Source organism: Suncus etruscus, chromosome X (genome assembly GCF_024139225.1).
Source record: "Suncus etruscus isolate mSunEtr1 chromosome X, mSunEtr1.pri.cur, whole genome shotgun sequence".
NCBI lineage: Eukaryota > Metazoa > Chordata > Mammalia > Eulipotyphla > Soricidae > Suncus > Suncus etruscus.
This window is the reverse complement of record NC_064868.1, coordinates 104576619-104595615: the sequence shown is the minus strand read 5'-3', so window position 1 is coordinate 104595615 and position 18997 is coordinate 104576619. Positions and strand designations below refer to the sequence as shown.

The 18997-nt window shown below is 39.2% G+C and overlaps 1 protein-coding gene across 1 annotated transcript in view; it reads right to left on the bottom strand.

The window, feature by feature from the left end:
- Positions 1-321: 321 nt before the first annotated feature.
- The window catches only part of ZNF280C (zinc finger protein 280C), a 50701-nt gene continuing 32025 nt past the window's right edge, over positions 322-18997 (bottom strand). Inside the window, exons 10-17 of the mRNA XM_049766663.1 lie at positions 17678-17898; positions 14010-14167; positions 13108-13208; positions 12068-12214; positions 11697-11828; positions 5851-6362; positions 5290-5430; positions 322-412 (exon numbers count right to left, since the gene is read on the bottom strand). Coding sequence (XP_049622620.1) covers positions 346-412; positions 5290-5430; positions 5851-6362; positions 11697-11828; positions 12068-12214; positions 13108-13208; positions 14010-14167; positions 17678-17898 — 1479 coding nt within the window. The 3' untranslated portion in view covers positions 322-345. The remainder of the gene's footprint in view (positions 413-5289; positions 5431-5850; positions 6363-11696; positions 11829-12067; positions 12215-13107; positions 13209-14009; positions 14168-17677; positions 17899-18997) is intronic.

The following is an 18997-nucleotide window of genomic DNA, read 5'->3' as shown; positions in this document are numbered from 1 at the left end:
ATACCCAGCTGTGCTTAAAGGTATCATACCTGGAAGGGCTGGGGAATCATATTTCATGCTGGGGAGTGAACCCAGGTAGGCTACGTGCAAGATAGTGCCCTACCTGCTGCTTATTGCTCCAGCCTGAAATTTTCTTCTTAATGCCTAATATCACTGAAACAATGTTTGATAAGAGAATATAGACTATAGTCTCTATTTCCTCCCCTCTTTTATTTAAAAATTTTATGCTCTCTTCTTTTATCTAAAAGTATATTAAGCCAAATAGCAATCATTAAAATTTCTAGGCACTCAAGCATCAGACTAGCCACAAGTCATAATTAATAGAGAATGAAAAAAGATGAACAATTACCTGAGAGCTCCAGAATGCTTCTTAAAAATATAAAACCGTTTACTCGGAGGGTTGCTATGAGAGCTGGATAAGAAACAAAGAGATTTTACTATATAGTAATATATACTTCAAATCTACTTTTAATTTCTAAGTCTCGAATTAAAAAAATTTAAAGTATAAAATAAAATTGTTAGTCATCTTTCGTTAATTCAAACTTTGTATATTATACTCCTTTTAACCTTTATATTTTCTAAACTTTTTATATGATCCGCAGTATCCTCACTATTAAAAAAAACTTAAAGTGAAAATGCAGAGAAAATTATTTTTTTCAGCTATTAGGAGTTGAAAACAGTTTAATGGGTGATCATTAATAATGTATTTTTCTAGAAAATAAATTGCCATAAATTATTGCTCTCTAATCTTAATGCAATTAGGGAGGAGGAGAGTCTGAATGATTCTCAAAGCAAATGGTACATGGGCTAAATAGCATTACTTACCATAAGTAAAAGGAAACATTTAAAAAATCCTTTATAAGAACTAGGAAAGCTTCAAAAGAAAGTGAATGAAAGAAAGCAAAGCTCATGAGTTTTTTAAAAAAAACACTTCCTCTATATACAGAAAACCACTAACCAGATTTTGTAGCCAATGGTAACAGTTTTTATACTTCCCCTTTTAAATTGGTAAGGAAAGCTTTCCTGTTTTAGAAAACTTGGCAGATTGGCCAGAATTAGCATAGCACAGGGGCCAGCGCAATTTACAGCAGGTAGGGCACTTGCCTTCCACGCAGTTGACCAGGGTTGGATCTCCAGCAAACCATATGGTCCTCGAGCACTCTAGGAGTAATTCCTGAGAGCAGAGCCAGGAGTAATCCCTGAGCATCACTGAGTGTGGCCCAAACCTCACCCTCTCCAAAAACAGCACAGCACAATATAAATTGAAAGTGTGGTCCATGGAAGTGCCTATAACACCTAGCAGCTATTTAATCATACTAGGAGCTAATTGAGCACTTACACGGCCTAGGGGATAATTAAAGTGTCAGTTTTGACTCCAAGCTTTATAAAATAATTTCTGTAGGGCTTCTGAAATCAGTCTTAAGGTTTTCCAATTGTTCACATATAAGAATATAAGATAAAGAAGTTTGAGAAGCATGTTCCCAAATCAGCCAACTTTACCTTTACACAAAAGATTAACTGTATTCTGAAATCAAAAGACACAAAGGATGATCTCACTTATCTGTGGTATATAGAATCACTGGATGAGGAAATATTATGTAGTAAAGTGAGGAAACATAGATCACCCTTGAATCCAGAACTTAGGAAGGAGGAGAGAAAAAAAAGAAAATAAAGGAAGGAATGAAGATGAGAAAGGGAAGTAATGGGGGAACATGAGTCAAGGCTTTGGTTATTCTGGTGATTTGAGAGAGTGGTTTAGCTCTTCATCCAAACCACAGACTTAACAACCTTGAAAAAATGAGATCTAAACTGCAATCATCAAACTTTGTAATGTGCCGGCCATGGTGGCAGGAAAAGGGAGGGAGATGATGGAGTCAGGAAGCAATGGTGATGGGAACTGCACTGGACATGGGATTGGGGATAACTGAAAAATATCCTCAGAGTGGGTGTTATGGTAAAAATAAGGAATTCTTAACTCAGATAAGACATACATATTGAAAGGGTTGATTCCTGTGAGTGGCTATGATGCTTCAAAGGAGGAGGAAACAGAGGGAAAGACAGGGACACTCCCAAAAATAAATAAGGAAAAACCATTTCACATATTCTGTCAATTATGCAGAATTCACATCTATTACATAAAGTCCACAGTGGGTAGGAACAAGAAAAATGATGTACTAAAAAAGGGGAAATGCTAAGAGACGTATGAGGTCCTTAGAATTGCAGTGGGTATGCTCAGTTTTCTAGAAGAGGAATGGAGAGTGCCGAGCATATGTGAGATGACAATGAAGAACAGGATTTAAGCTTCACTTAAGTTGGGAAATCTGGGACCAATCCAGATCTTCTGCAATTAAATAAGGCTGGGGGTTATAAAAAACAATTAGAGAGCCTGTGAAAAATGGAAGAAGATAGGAGAGAATAATACATAAGTTTAAGAAATTATTTTGGGCCAAGCATGTATTTGACTCAAATTAGAGGCTAGAATTTATCTTAGCAATATTCTGAGACTGGTTGGAACCTGGCTTAGATGCAGATGATGTCAAATTAAAAGAACTTTTAAGAGGCTTCAAATACTAAAAGTGTATTATTTCCAGTTGATGCTCCATGTTTATATAATTGAGGCTTTGACAAAGAAAGCCAAAGGGGCATTGGGTGACACTGTTTGGATACCTGACATTTAATATAGGACTTATGGAGGTAGGTGGTACAAACAAGGTACCCAGCAGTGCAAGGGATCAAATAGGGGTTGTGTGTATGAGGCAAGTGCCTTACTTCCTGAATTATATCTCTGAGTGATATGTGCTCTGTATAGATGAAAGTGAATCAAATGTGAAAACACACATCAAATAGTTACACTCCTATAACAGGTCAGAATGATAGTACAGTGGGTAGGGCATCTGTCCTGTACACAGTCAAACCAGGTTCAATCCCTGGTATCTCATATGGTCCCCTGAGCACCACCAGGAATGACTCCTGAGCTCAGAGCTCCTGAGCACTGCTAAGTGTGGCCAAAGGAAAAAAAAATAGTTACAGGGGCCGGAGTGATGCACAGCGGGTAGGGTGTTTGCCTTATACGCGGTCGACTCAGATTTAATCTCTGGCATCCCATATTGTCCCCCAAGCAGGTCAGAAGTAATTTATGAGTGCAGAGCCTGGAGTAACCCCTGAGCACTGCTGGGTGTGGCCCCAAACCAAATCCAAAAAATAACTTACAGTTGAAGAGGTGGAACTCATGAAAACTTAGCACTGAAATTGGACGATTTATAGATAAAAGGTAAAAGTAAATACTCAAGAGCAGTTTTGGTACCAAGAAAGGCACAGGCATAAGAGTTATAAGGAAAAAAGGTAATAAAATAGTGGGGAGGGAGAGATGAAGATGGAGAGGGAGAGAGGGAGAAGGAGAGTGTGTGTAGTGGGCAAAACCCTAAGCTCTGCTAGGATTAAGTCTTAGCATCATTGTGTGTGCATGACCACCCAAAGTGGAAAAAGCAAGTATGCCAGAAATTAGTATGTATATGGCTAATGACCTCTCAAGAGATTCCAAGAGTAGCAGTTGGGTAGTCTACAACTGAGCATAGCAAATGATTAGAAAAGGATGGGAGACTCAAAGACAGATAGGAAGATTAACGTAATGAGGACTGAAGATGAAAATAATTCGAGGAGAAAAAGGAAGCAACGTTCAAAACAGATGACTGGAAGGGTGAGACTGATATGAAGCTGGATTGATGCTGCTGAACTGGAAAGTCAAAACAAAGTCCCGAGAATATAAAAAAGAATAGATACTGTGTATGATGAAAATGGGAGAATGGTAATGAATAGATACAACATCAGAATTAATGTGAAATACTGGAATTAAAAATGTATATGTAGGGCCCGGAGAGATAGCACAGCGGCGTTTGCCTTGCAAGCAGCTGATCCAGGACCAAAGGTGGTTGGTTTGAATCCCGGTGTCCCATATGGTCCCCCGTGCCTGCCAGGAGCTATTTCTGAGCAGACAGCCAGGAGTAACCCTGAGCACTGCCGGGTGTGACCCAAAAAAACCAAAAACCAAAAAAAAAATGTATATGTACCCGGCAGTAAAACTGATTTCTACAGGGGGCCGAAGAGATAGCATGGAGGTAAGGTGTTTGCCTTTCATGCAGAAGGTCATCGGTTCGAATCCCGGCCTCCCATATGGTCCTCCGTGCCAGGAGCAATTTCTGAGCATGGAGCCAGGAGTAACCCCTGAGCACTGCCGGGTGTGACCAAACACACACACACACACACACACACACACACACACACACACACAAACTGATTTCTACAGGCAAGAAAAGCCTTTTCAGGGTTTTATGACTAAAGTCATAAAAATAGGAGAAAATCCTTGAGCATGGCAGTTGACTACAATCAGAAAGTTAACAGAGGTCTTGCTATGATGGCTTTCAATAAATAGCTTTTCTGTCTACTTAAAAAAATAAACCTGGGGCAAGAGCAGGGTCTTTCCTTGCATATAGTCAACCCATGTTCGATCCCTTTGGTCTCCTGAGCATGACTAGAAGTAAATCCTGATTTCAGAGCCAGGAGTAAGCCCTGAGCACCATCAGGTGTGGCTCAAAAGCAAAACAAAATCTACACGTAGAAATAAAGTATGCTCCAATAAATGAGGCTTAAAGGAATAATGTGAGATTTGGAACCTCTCCTTGGCAGAAAGTACATGGAACATATTCACAATATAAAAGGATATACAAAAAAGATTTACAGAATTATTATTATGATTGGACTATCCCCATAGTCTCTCACTTGAAATCTCTGATTTTGTTAAATTAATGCAAAGGTATGAACAGAGAAGATAAGAGAAAGGGAGGGGGCAAGGAGGAGGAAAAAAGAAAGAATGCATATGTGCCAATACGTATTAATCAATAATGTTCTTTGCATGTTTCATAAATCTGGAAACTCTCAAAGTGACTACTTTGGAAAGAGTAACTATTGGTTGAATGTATGGGTTTGCTATATGTCTTAAAAATATTTTAAATAACCCCTTTTGGGAAGACATAAATTAACTTCCCTAACAAATGTATTTTAATTTGCTTAGTCTATGCACTATTTTAATTTTTGTCTCACTGATTTTTAAAATTTTTATTTTTCTTTTGTCTTACTGATTTTTATTAATTTTTGTGCTAGGAAACAATATTGGGTAATATTCTTAAAGTTCCTACTGCTAGATTTCTGTTAGCTCCTTGATGTGAAAAACTGGCTTTTAACATGACAACTTTGTTTTAAAAAACCAAACATCTTTAATGACAATTAACTTACCTCACCATATGATTTACAAAGGCTTTGTTACAGTTAGTGTTATATTTGCAAAAATTACACTGAATATATATTGAAAAGTGGCCTGCAAAATCTTTTATTTTGGAATGACATTCAATGCACTTGTGAAGTCCCCGATGACACCTTATGGGAGATAGAAAGAAATGACAAAAAAGTAAAACAAAGATAGTAAGGAAGGGAAAGCTTTATTGATCTTTTCTTAACTAAATCAAAATTATTTAATTGTTTCATACTTATATTTGATTTGCTTTGAAATAAGTTAGATATAATATCTAAAATCTCTTAATGTTGCTCTGCAAAATTGATCATCTACTCAATTTAATTATCACAAAGTGCAATCTAAGAGATGACGATAGAATACACAGTAGTTAAAGCTAGGTTCAGCAGCTATATACAATATTGTTTTATTCCCTCCTTTATGTTAGATAAGTGATTATCACATAAGTATTTGTGGGAATTTTATGGTATGGTAAATCATATTCAAACAAACTTTTCAAATTTAAAAGCAAATTAATATTGCACATAAGGAATAAAAAGTATTACCTCAAATTCTTCAAAGCTAGAGTAAGAGTTGTCTTTTTGTTCTGTTGCTTTAGCTGCTGAGAAATTTTTGCTTTACGTTTTATTTTATTTCTCACTTGTTTACTTGGTTTAGGTTTACTTGCAGCAGATGTAGTCGCATGAGAGTTCTTTAGTTTAGATTTGCTTGCCTTAGATTGGCTGGTTTTAGGTTTGACTTCCTTAGCTCTACCTGCCTTAGCAGCTTTGACAGCCTTAACCTTGCAAATCTTAGCCTTGATAGCTTTAGCCTTGATCGCCTTAGCTTTGCCGGCCTTAGCTTTGGTAGCCTTAGCTTTGGCTTTGCTGGCATTAACTTTGTTCACCTTTGCTTTGATAGCCTTAGCTTTGCCAGCATTAGATTTTGTGGAGCTTTTGGCAGTTGGACTTTTAGATTTTGGAGATGAGAGCTGAAAAGAAGAAGTACTTGGAGGACTACTGGGAGGTGATATAGCTGGTCTTGAATGAACAGATCCAATTGAAGCTCGAATGGTAACCTACAGAAATAGAAGCAAGAGATTTAGGAAAGTAATCATTAGCTGGGGATAAAACTCAGTAGCAGAGTACCTACTTACATGCATGGATCGAACCTAGATTCGATTCCCTGAACTAGGAAACAATGTAATCACCACACTAATATTAACTTTTGCATTAAAGTATTTTGGTTTGTTTTGGACCTAGTGATGCTCCAGGGTTGCTCCTGGCTGTGTTCACGACCATGTGGTGCCAGGGAGAGAACTCTGGCCTCAGCAATGAAGTATATGTAATTTTTTGTTGTTGTTGTTGTTTGGGTCACACCCGGCAGCGCTCAGGGGTTACTCCTGGCTCTACACTCAGAAATCGCCCCGGCAGGCTTGGGGGACCATATGTGGTGCCGGGATTTGAACCAACATCCTTCTGCATGCAAGGCAAATGCCTTACCACTGTGCTATCTCTCCGGCCTCAGCATTTGTAATTTTTTTGACATAGTACTTTTGCATACTTAATAGACTACTGTTTCTTTCAAATGGAACTTTCGTTTTAGGGCAGGGGTTGGGGTCACACTTGAAGTTGCTCAGGAGCTATTCCTGGCTCTGTACAGGCTCAGGATACGGCATGTAGTACTAAGGATTGGTATCAGGTTGATAAAATACAAGGTAAGGAACCTAACTCCTGTATTATCTCTTTGAACCCTCTCTGTATTGTCTCTCTGTATATAAAACAGAAATTTAGGGGCCGGAGAGATAGCATGGAGGTAAGGCGTTTGCCTTTCATACAGAAGGTCATCGGTTCGAATCCCGGCATCCCATATGGTCCCCCGTGCCTGCCAGGAGCAATTTCTGAGCATGGAGCCAGGAATAATCCCTGAGCACTGCCGGGTGTGACCCAAAAACTACACACACACACACACACACACACACACACACACACACACACACACACAAAATACAGAAATTTTGAGTGCTAATGGAAACCACAAAGCTTATATAACTTGCTTTATTATGACAGTTGCTTTGAGGAAAACAGGAAACTGAGGCCTGGAAAATAGATTCTTCCTCAATCCACAGGCCCTGTAACGCTGCCTTCCTTCCTTAAACTTATAGCGAACAGCAGAAAAGGACTGGAAGAAGGGAGCAGTACAAAAGCAAGCAGGGTCCCAGAAACAGGCAGCTCTTGCAATATTCAAGATGGCAGCACAAAAGCAGCAAGAGCCTTCAGAGACAATGCAAGTACATGCACAACAAAGTGTCCTGGCCCAGGACACAGGATAACAGCCAGGGTACTGGGGAGGGCGAGGTATTGGCAGCAAAAGGGGCAGTCGAACGAGACGTGTACCCGCTTTAGGCAACTGTTGATGCAAGGAGTTCTCTGTGCCTCTGTCCACTCCACTGACCAACCCACCCACCTATGCTTGTTTTTGCCTCTGTGGGACGCTGTGACATGGGGGTCCATCTGACAGATAAAAACCACTCATGTTTGCATTACAGACCCTAGAGGGTGAGAAAGAGCGACCTTTTCCCTTTCCAAATTAACGAAGAGGGCTAGAGCAATAGTACAGCAGGTATGGCACTTGCCTTGCATGACTCAACCTAGTTTCAATCCCTGGCACCCAATATGACCCCTGCCATAATGTCCCCTCAAGCACCGCCAGAAATAATTCCTGAGTGCAGAGTCAGGAGTAACCCTTAAGCACCGCAGGGTGCCCCCTCATAAAACAACAACAAAGTAACAAAGACATTTACGATTGAATGTACAATATCCCAACGGGAAAGATAACAGAAAAAGATATAATACCTGTCAAATGATGAATATTTGATCCATACAATGGAATATTATACAGACATAAAATAATTAAGTCCTGATACAACTAAATATGCAAGTGGAAGAAGCTAATCATGAAAGATCACATACTTCAAGACAACACTTAAATAAAATCTCCAGTATAAGAAAATCTACAGAAAAAAAAACGAACAAACAGACCAAGGCCAGAGGGACACAACAGTGGTTAAGGGTCCTGAGTGATAGCACAGTAGGTAGCACACTTGCCTTGCACATGGCTGACACAGGTTTAATCTCCGGCATTCCATATGGTCTCCTGAGCACTGCCAGTAGTAATTTCTGAGCACAGAATCAGGGGCAACTCCTGATCATTGCCAGGTGTTGCCAAAACACAAATAAATAAAATATATTGCAGCTGGAGCAATAGTATAGTGAGTAGAGTGCTTGTCTTGCACTTGGCAGACCCAGGTTCAGTCTCCTGAACTCCATATGGTTCCTTGAGCACAGAGCCAGGAATAACCTGAGTAATGGTGGGTGTGGCCCAAACCCCTCAAAAATGTATTACAGTGATGTTTGCACAACTCTGAATATGCTAAAAACCACTGTTGAATTTTATTCCTTGTATAGAAAAATTACATAGTATATGAATCTTGTAATCGCTATTACAATACAATAATAAAAAAGGTTAACCATGATTATTTTGAAAGCGTCAAATACAATTAGATAAATTTCCCATTTGCTTCAACTGGTCATCTCACTTAGGTAAAATTTACCTTAATATTAGTTTACAGTCATTGATATAGCAGCTTAATAATCAAGGTATCTTTATATTAACACAGATACTAAGGGATAATTACTAGTAAAAATGATATGGATTTCAAAAGCATATCCTATGGCTATTATGTTCTCTGATAAAGCTAAATAGTTTTCATAAATAGAGACAAAAACATGAAATCTCCAAGCTTGAAGTGACTCTGGAAAGTCCTTTGTTTCTCTTTGGTACTGTAAAGCTCGCCAGCAGATGAGACCCACTCTTTCCTGGAGCTTATGGGGCAGGATTTATGGTTCTAAAGATTATTGTTGCACTTACAGTAATTCAAGAGGCAACATGAAGAACTTAAGAATAGCCAAAATTTCCTTAAAGGGAGCTAAAATATAAAATTTCTGTTCCCAAGGATCAAGATGTTAAGGATCGTGTTAATAGAGTACAGCTTTTTGGTTTAAGCCAGCAGTATTCATACGATGCTATTTCTGAGGAAGATTCCTCAGTGTAAGCTTTTGAAAAGGGGTGTGTAAGGGGAAAATTTATGAAAATAAATGGTATAATAACTAAGATAGGTTATAAGATGCCTGTTAAGCCTTTCCCCGATCCCACCTTGATCAGATATAAGATTCCTGTTAAGCCTTTCTCAACCCCACCTTCTTGATCCTCCTTGATTTAGAATTTCATCTAAGATATCAATGGCCTGCTGCCCTGATAACCATCAGCCAAGGGCCCTCCTAACAGGAACTTGACATATTTGGGCAAAAGAATTTACTTCTCCTCGCCCCTCCTAAGGTTCTCACCTGATTTGAAAAAGGACAAGCTCACCATCTGATTGGACATTGTGTTTAAACCTGAACTAGTTAGGGATAGGTGCATTCTACAAGCCCTACTTTCCATATTGACCCTCCTCCTAAGGTTCCTTAAACCTATAAAAGACACCTTCCTAGATTACCCGGAACTTCCAGTTTCAGTCTGTATGGCTGTCCCCAGTGCCCAGAGCTCTGGATTAATAAACCCTGCTTTTACATTTTCAAAAATTTTTTCTATGTTTCAAATCATCACTTCATATGATATAAGCTTAGTGATATATTAATTCTTTTTTTTCAAACATTTATTTTTAAAATAAAATTCTTTAATGAAATAACCATGAGATACAGTTACAAAGCTGTTTATGATTTATCAGTTATACAATGTCTAATACCCATCCTTTCAGCAGTGCACATTTCCCACCACCACCAACATCCCTGTGACATATGTCAATTATTTCTTTAAAAAAATGGGAAAATGTACTATTTAGTATCCAGAAAAACAAAATGTTGGTAAATAATGGAAAACATTTGACTATACTACCTCATGCAACTGAACAGTCAGTGAGGAAGCTCAATGAAATACAAATGGCTTGGTATCAAACAAAAAGCACCCAACTAGTAATCTAAAGATCTGTTGTTAAACTTTGATTCCACCTTTCCTGGTCATGAGGCCTTGAATAAGTAATTTATCTTCTCTAACCCTCATTTATAATATGAAAAATGCATACCTGGTCTAACTCGCTTTAAATCAAAAAACAGGAAAAATATCAAAATGAACAGCTTAATTTTAATAAGCTGCAAGACATTTACTATCATTAGAGATAACAATGTACTTATGGCTATTATTAATGAGGAAAGATGAAAAAGAACTGCAGTGCAGTATTTCCACACCCTTCCGTGCTCAAGGGTTACTGTCTCTTACTGACAGTCTCGGGGGACCATATGGGATGCCAGTGATCAAACCCAGTTCAGCTGCTTGTAAGGCACCTGACCTACCCACAGTGCTATCTCTCTGTCCCCACAAATATCAGTGTTCTACATGCCTAGTATAACATGGAGTAAACTATTTCAGAAGAGGATACTAAATGATATTTCTCAATCTATGACTTCTGAGCATTTATTTGTACAATTTTAGTCAATTCAAAGAGCAAGTATATTTATATTGTAACAAGACCATTCATTATTTCACTTTATTCCCTCCACTGGAACAGGGAAGAGTTGACTTTACATTAAAAAGTCAGTTTAGTACAAGGACAGGAGAGAACCTAGGAATATTTGGGCTATAGGCTTAGAAAAAGATCAGTAGGGCTGGAGATACGGTGCAGACTCAAGTTTGATCCCCAGCACCAAATACAGCCTTCTGAGTTCACCAAGTCCTGAGTTTAGAGCCAAGAGTAAGCCTTGAGCACTACCTGGTCTGGCCCAGATACAAAAAGAAAAAATTTTCAGAGAAAACAGATACAGAAGTTAAAAGGGGAAAATAACTTTGTAGTCAGATGTTAGCTCACTTAAGAGGACAATGTTATTCAGAAATAAAATGAACTTACTTCACTAATAACATACTTAAAAATACCAATTTGTGCTAACTACGGCATTCCAACTACAATGAATGATGATGGGAACACAAAAATAAATTAAACATGATACCCGACCTTATAGTTTAACAGCTGAAGCAGACACATTACATACTGCCAACTGAAATTGCCAAAAATAAATCAACAGTATGTTGAAACAACCCAATGACTCAGTCTACAGTTAATCTGCTTGCATTTACTACACATGATTATGATCCAATTTGGGGCACATAGCAATCACTTAAAAAAAAACACACAATGGTTTCCAAGTATTATTCAAAAAAATTTCCCAAATTTTGACTGAAGCTAAAATTAAAATTTTAGTGTTAATCATAAATGAACTTTTACCATTAAATAAAACCAGGCAGGTGTTTATTTTTATTCTCATATAAAATATGAAAAGACAACTTATTCAAAGCTCACTTTTGTACCAGGAGGCAGTCCTTCAAGCTCTTTGGGCTTTATAAATGTCCGGTGCTGGCTCTTATGATCCAGTTTCTCCTTACAGGTCAAAAATTGTAGTCTGCATTTTGTACAACGATGGATTCCTTTTTTCTGTTTACATATAATATTAAACATATTAGAAATAATTAGATTTCACTCATTTGTCTTTGGGGTACTTAAAGTACAGTGATGTTTGTAATCAGAAATATGCTGCAGGAACATAACTATTTATACATTTAGCCTGTAGCCAAACTTGAAGTTGCAGTTTCCAAGACAATGAATCAATGAAAATCAACTGCTATACCATTTCACAAAGAAAAAATGAACAAATAAAAATTGCTAAATCTTACCTGATGCTTCATGTAATGATTCATATAGGGAGCTGCCATTCTACTAACTTTGAGGCAAAAAGGACATAGCAAGTTCTTAGTGTTTTCATGGGATGCTCTGAAATGAGCTTCTACATCAGAAAATGTTGATGATCTATACTGGCAAACCTTTAAATGTAAAAAAAGTTTAGTTTAATTTGAAAAACTGTAACTGATATGTAATTTCCATTAGAGTAGAAATAAGTAATTTTGGAGAAACCTTATGAACTGTTAACTCAGTTTTGCTGCTATGCAACCAAGAGTCCCATTGCAAGTAATAAAAGTAATCTTTGAAACAGCAAACGTTTTTGTGCTACACCCAGTGATATGGGATGCCAGGGATCAAACGTTGGGTCAACTACATTCAAGGCAAAGGCCCTACCCACTGTATTATGGCTCTGACACTGAAAACTACTTTTAAAGTTTACAGAGATATTCCTAAACATAACTAAGACTATCTAGATATGAACAAATAGATTTCAATCAGATTTTCATATCTATCTTAACTTCAGATGCTAAACTTTGACACTCCCCATCATATAATTTTTTTCTTTGTTTAAAATGGACTAGTGTCTTTCAAGTGGCACCTAAGCAATGCCAGATAGAACTTGTTTTTTGATTTTGGGGCCACACCCAGTGACACTCAAGGATTACTCCTGACTATGCGCTCAGAAATCGCTCCTGGCTTGGGGGACTATATGGGATGCTGGGAATCTAACCACAGTCCATCCTAGGTTAGCGCGTGCAAGGCAAAATGCCCTACAACACTTGTGCCACTGCTCCGGCCCCCGACAGATAGATTTTTGCCTTAATTTTGCTTCCTAATCAGACACAACTTCAAATTCTGGAAGACTATTAATCTCTAAAAACGGTGAAAACAACCCTGTTCGCCATTCTCCAGCAGGTGATTTTGTTTATCTAGTACAGTGATCTTCAAATATGACCCACAGGCCAAATCCAACCCCTGCTACTGTACTTGAGTTAAACCAAACCCCAAATACCTAATGAGAAAATGTGTGTACCTGGCAAATGTATGGCATTTCACCAGGTTTATGAGTGTCCTTCATATGTTGTAAAAGATTATGTTCCGTTTCAAATGATAATTCACATATTTTGCAAATAGCTGAAAGTGGGAAAAAAGAATTTTAAGTATGTATAAATATTTTGTACATTCAAACCAACAATATGAATAACAGTAATTACAGGAGTGCTGGTAGTTTTCAAAATTCTATAATTGATAACCTTTTAATGTCATTCTAAGAACTTTTTGTTCTTCGTATCATTAAAGAGAGAGGTACTATTTTAATACTCATTTTACAGATGAGGGACTAAGACAGAAAGATTCAAGTGAATGAGATCTCACATATTATTAAGAGGCTGAGTTGGGAGTTGTAGTCATTCTGTCTAATTCCAGACTCTGTTTCCACTTTCTTTCCTTATCTTTGATCTGGGGTTTGGCACACCCACAGGAGCTTTGAGGCGGCACCCACAAGAATCCAAAAGGGTTGCTAGCAGCAATGCATGGGAGATCAGGGATCATATGAGAGGCTCTTGAATACAAAGTATGCACCCCAATCCTTTAAGCTACCTTCCTGGATAACACTTATTTTACTTTGTAAAATATAAACTAACCAAGACTACAGGTTTCACCGAGAAAGCTGTGGAATTTTCTCCTATTATGCCCTATTACTGTGTGAAATTAATAGTCAAGGAAGTTTTCATTCACAAGAGGGACTTCAAGGACTTCAATTTGAGAAATTCTAATGAAGGCTTGTACAAGTAAAAACCTGTGCTTTTAAAGTATGTCCATAAAGTATAAATTTATTTCCTATTTTTACATATCTACCAGAATGATCAAGGATTCCTTGTAGTTTCGATCATCTGTATGACTGAACTTCCAGAGTTCAACTAAATGGCGACTTACTAGAAAACTCATGGGGTGTATGTGTACTCTCAATGTGACATTGCAGCTGGAAAGGAGTCGGATATTGGCGGTAGCAATGCTGGCAGGTAGTATGATTTTCCCAGCTCTCACTGTTCTGCTTCTCCAGTTCCAAATGGTGCTTCATGTGATTCATAAATCTGCAAAGGATGTAATAGGTTTTAAGTATTCAGATTTATAACCTAAGAAAAATCTCCCCGAGAAGATCCATTTGTCGTTGTTTTTTGTTTGTTTTGGTGCCACACCTCGTGGTGGTCAAAACTCACTCCTGGCAGGGTTTGGAGATCAAATTGGGTACAGGTGATTAAACATGGGTTGGCGCTGTGCAAGACAAGTACCCAACTCACTGTACTCTCGCTCCAGCCCTACAAAGAGGAATCTGAACTTTAATATTAAAAATGCAGCAGTTGAAATGAGATGGCTCAGTGGTCAGAAGCACATGCTTTATGTGCACAGGAGAACCAAGTTCAAACCCCTCACCAAACCCCCCCCCCAGCAAAGCCAGGTGTAGCACGAGAGACCCTAGCACTCCAGGAATCAACAAGCACCACATCACAGGGTGCAAACATTGAACCCCCTGGCTAGCTGGGGCTGGTGTCAGGACCTGCTAGATACTGCTTGGGAGGTTACCTCTCCAAAAGAAAATCTCTAAAGTTCTAAAATGCACTAGAAAGGCAAACATTTTATTTTAAATAACCACTTCCACTAAGTGGCTCAGTAAACATTTTGTTTTCTGTCTTTAAAAAGAATGTCATGAACGAAGAAGACAGCTCAAAGGGTATGAGCACATGCATGTCACACACATGCCTTCAGTTTAATCTCAGAACTGCATGTGCTCCTTAGCACTGCCAAGTGGATGCTGTGACCATGCAATATTTCTGGGGGAAAAAATTAAGACTAGGAATATGGCATACATGTATAAAACTCCAAGATTACAGATAATTTATTTCCTTTTTTGTTTTCTTTTTCGGGGGGACCCACACCTGGAAGTACTAAGGGCTCACGCCTGGCAGGCTGGGGAGTGGAGAATATGGGATGCTGGGTATCAAACCTGGATCTGCCGTGTGCAAAGGCAAATGTCATATGTGCTTTGGCTCCAACCTCTTATTTTTAAAATGAGACTAAGTTATAAACCAACAGACGTATTTCACAGAACTGGTTCATCTTCAAATAATTTCTCTGTATGCTAAATATGATAAAAATTACAGATAGATCAGTTAGCATTAAATAGCACTAGTATGAAAGTCAAACCAGATAAAGTAGTTTTAAGTAATAGAAAACTATTCAAAAGCAGCAAAAGTGATGGTTTGGTTTGGTTTTGAGACCACACCGGGTAGTGTTTAAGGGCTACTCCTGGCTCAAGGGGGGAATCAAACCGAGGTGTTCTTCATACAAAGAACTGAACTAGGGCCGGAGAGATAGCACAGCAGTAGGGCATTTGCCTTGCCTGCGGCCAACCTGGAAAGGTCCAATTCGATTCCGACATCCCATAATGTCCCCCAGCCTGCCAGGGGCAATTTCTGAGTGCAGAACCAGGAGTAATCCGAGTGCTGCTGGGTGTGGCCCAAAAACTAATCAATCAATAAATAAATTTAGGGCTGAAGAGATAGCATGGAGGCAAGGCGTTTGCCTTGCATGCAGAAGGACAGTGGTTCAAATCCCGGCATCCCATATGATCCTCCTTGCCTCCCAGGGGCAATTTCTGACTATAGAGCCACGAGTAACTCCTGAGCACCGACAGGTGTGACCCAAAAACCAAACAAACCAACAAAAATTAATTAATTAAAAAAAGAACTGCGCTATATTTCTGGCCCATATGTGGCATAATCGGGGGGGGGGGGGGCAAAGCACTAGTACAGTGGGTAGGACACTTGCTTTGTACACAGCCGACCTGGGTTCAATCCCTGGCATCCCATATGATCCCCCAAGCACTGCCAGGAATTATTCCTGAGGGTAGAACCAGGAGTAACCCTGAACACTGCAGAGTGTGGCCCCAAAACAAAAATAAATATATAAAAGAAAAATGTAATTGGAGTGGGATGACAGTACAGCAGACAGGGCACTTGCCTGGCATGCAATCAACCAGATTTGATCCCCAGCACCCCAGATGGTCTCCTGAGCCAACCAAGAGTCCCCCTGGGCACAGGACCAGAAGTACACCCTAAGAACTTGCAGGTATGGTTCCCAAATGAAAAGAAACAAACACAAAACACTTATAAAAGAACTCAGTGGGCCGGAGCAACAGGACAGCAAGTGCCTGCATTGCAAGCTGCTGACTCAAGTTTGATTTCCTGCATCTCATATGGTTTCAAAAGCCCTGCCAGGAATGACCCCTGAGCACAGAGAAGGTGTATATCAAAAGCAGCTAAAATATCATTTTTTTGAAGGGGGGGTCACAGTCGGCAGTGCTCAGGACTTATTCCTGGATCTGCATTCAGAAATCATTCCTGGTAGTGCACAGGGGGTCCATTCCTGGGAGGGAGGTCAAGAATGATGAACTCTCTCTCCGGCCCAAGAGTTAAAATTTATATATATTTAGACTATTCTTAGTCCAACAATAACTATAAAGAAGCTATTTTCCTCTATGTTAAAATATATTGCCCTGATTCGGCCCTTTTGCCTTTTTGCCCCTTTGGCCGTTTCTCTCTTGGCCCGGCTTGGCTTCCTGGCTTTTGGATCTTTGGGCCGCATGGAGCCCAAAGGGAAGATGGCTAACAGGAGATAAGATGCAGGGCGAATGCTTAAAAGGTTGACATAGGCCACACACCTGTGGTGGCAAGGGCATAAATAAAGATGATTCTTCCTGAAAAAAAAAAAAAAAAAAAAAAAAATATATTGCCCTGGGACCAGAGCAATAGCACAGTGGCTAGGGCATTTCCCTTGCATATGACTGACCCAGATTTGATACCCAGCTTCCCATATATTCCCCTGAGCCTGTTAGGAGCAATTTCTGAGCGTAGAGCCAAGAGTAGCCTCTGAACACTGCTGGATGTGGCCCAAAAAACAAAAAAAGAAAAAAAAATATATAGTAATATATTATCCCCTTTCTTTCCTTTTATTTCTCCCCACCCCCATTTCTCCTTTCTTAAACTATATGAAATATAACAAATTAGATCTAAGTGCCAAGCTTCTAAACTTGCAGCAAGGACAAAAACTTTATAACACAATAATCTGCCTTTTGTTCTTAGTAGAAAAGTATTACGGTAATAATATAAAAATACAAAATTGGGGCCAGTGAGGTGGCGCTAGAGCTAAGGTGTCTGCCTTGCAAGCGCTAGCCAAGGAAGGACCACAGTTCGATCCCCCCGCATCCCATATAGTCCCCCCAAGCCAGGGGCGATTTCTGAGCGCTTAGCCAGGAGTAATCCCTGAGCATCAAACGGGTGTGGCCCAAAAAACAAAAAACAAAAACAAAATACAACTAAAAATACAAAATTTAGGGGCCGGAGAGATAGCATGGAGGTAAGGCATTTGCCTTTCATGCAGAAGGTCACTGTCGAATCCTGGCATCCCATATGATCCCCCAAGCCTGCCAGGAGCGATTTCTGAGCATAGAGCCAGGAGCAACCCCTGAGTGCTGCTGGATGTGACCCCCCCCCAAAAAGAAAACAAAATCTATACCCACAGCATTCTAATAAGTATATACATACCGAATATTGTTTTTAAGAACTTTCGCGCAACTGAAGCATTTAAAGGTTGTGTAAGTCTTCTGTTCATCATCAACAGCTCCTTCGTGTTTGCCATAATAAAAGTCGCTAACTAGCATGATCAATTTTCCTTTTTCTGCATTAGTCCTATTTGTATTTTCAGTATCTGTAAGGTCAATTTTAGTGCTCTCCAAAATTTTATGTATCATATCTGGACAACAATGCTGAAAGAGAAAAAAAGGTTATGTGTTTATACATCTCTTTAAAGGTAACAAGAAATGATTCAACATATATATATATATATATATATATATATATATATATACTTAGGATCAATCCATATCAAACTATTCTTGGCAATTTCTGGAAAAAAGATTCACCAAAGATTGGATTCTTTAAAAAATCCAGTACATGTTGCAGAACCGTACTTTTTACTAGGCTCTGCCCTTGCCAAGCAAGCAGGTTAAGCCATTAAACAAGAACCAGCTTCCTGGCCTACGCCATGTCATTTTGTTTGTTTTTGGCCCACACCCAGCAACATTTAGGAGTTACTCCTTGCTCTGCACTCAGGAAACATTCTTGGCAGTGCTCAGGCAATCATATGGGATGCTGGCAATTGAACCCAGGTTGGCCACATGCAAGGCAAATGCCCTACCTGTTGTACCACCATATGTACCTGCTAGTCCCACCATATGATGGGTTGAGGGAATTATGAGAACTTGGACTTTATAATTAAAGAGATTGAAGTTTGAATCTTAGTTATGTCAACAGAGAAAAGAACTATACCAAAGAATTTTCTAAGGATTTAAGGCCTGAGGGATAGTACAATGGGTAGGGTGCTTGGCTGACCAGGTTCCATTCTCAGTATCAGATATGATCCCCCAGCCCTGCCAGGAATGATTCTTTTTTTTTTTTTTTTGGTTTTTGGGTCACACCTGGCAGGCACAGGGGACCATATGGGATGCCGAGATTCAAACCACCGTCCTTCTGATGCAAGGCAAACGCCTTACCTCCATGTTATCTCTCCAGCCCCAGGAATGATTCCTGAACATGAACATTGCTGGGTGCATCCAAAACATAATTTTCTAGATATCCAGTGAAATATTTAAAAATTCATGCTGTCTTAGATCAATAAAGTGTTACTTTTTGCACTTGGTGGGGGGTTTGAATTACACCACAGCAATGCTCAGGGCTTACTTCTGGCTCTGTACACAGAGATCATTTCTAGAGAGGCTCAAACCAGGTCTTTGGTGTTCATCTTACCTAGTGTACTCTCTTTGGACCTCAGACTTAGAAACTAAGTATTATTTCTTTTTTTTTTTT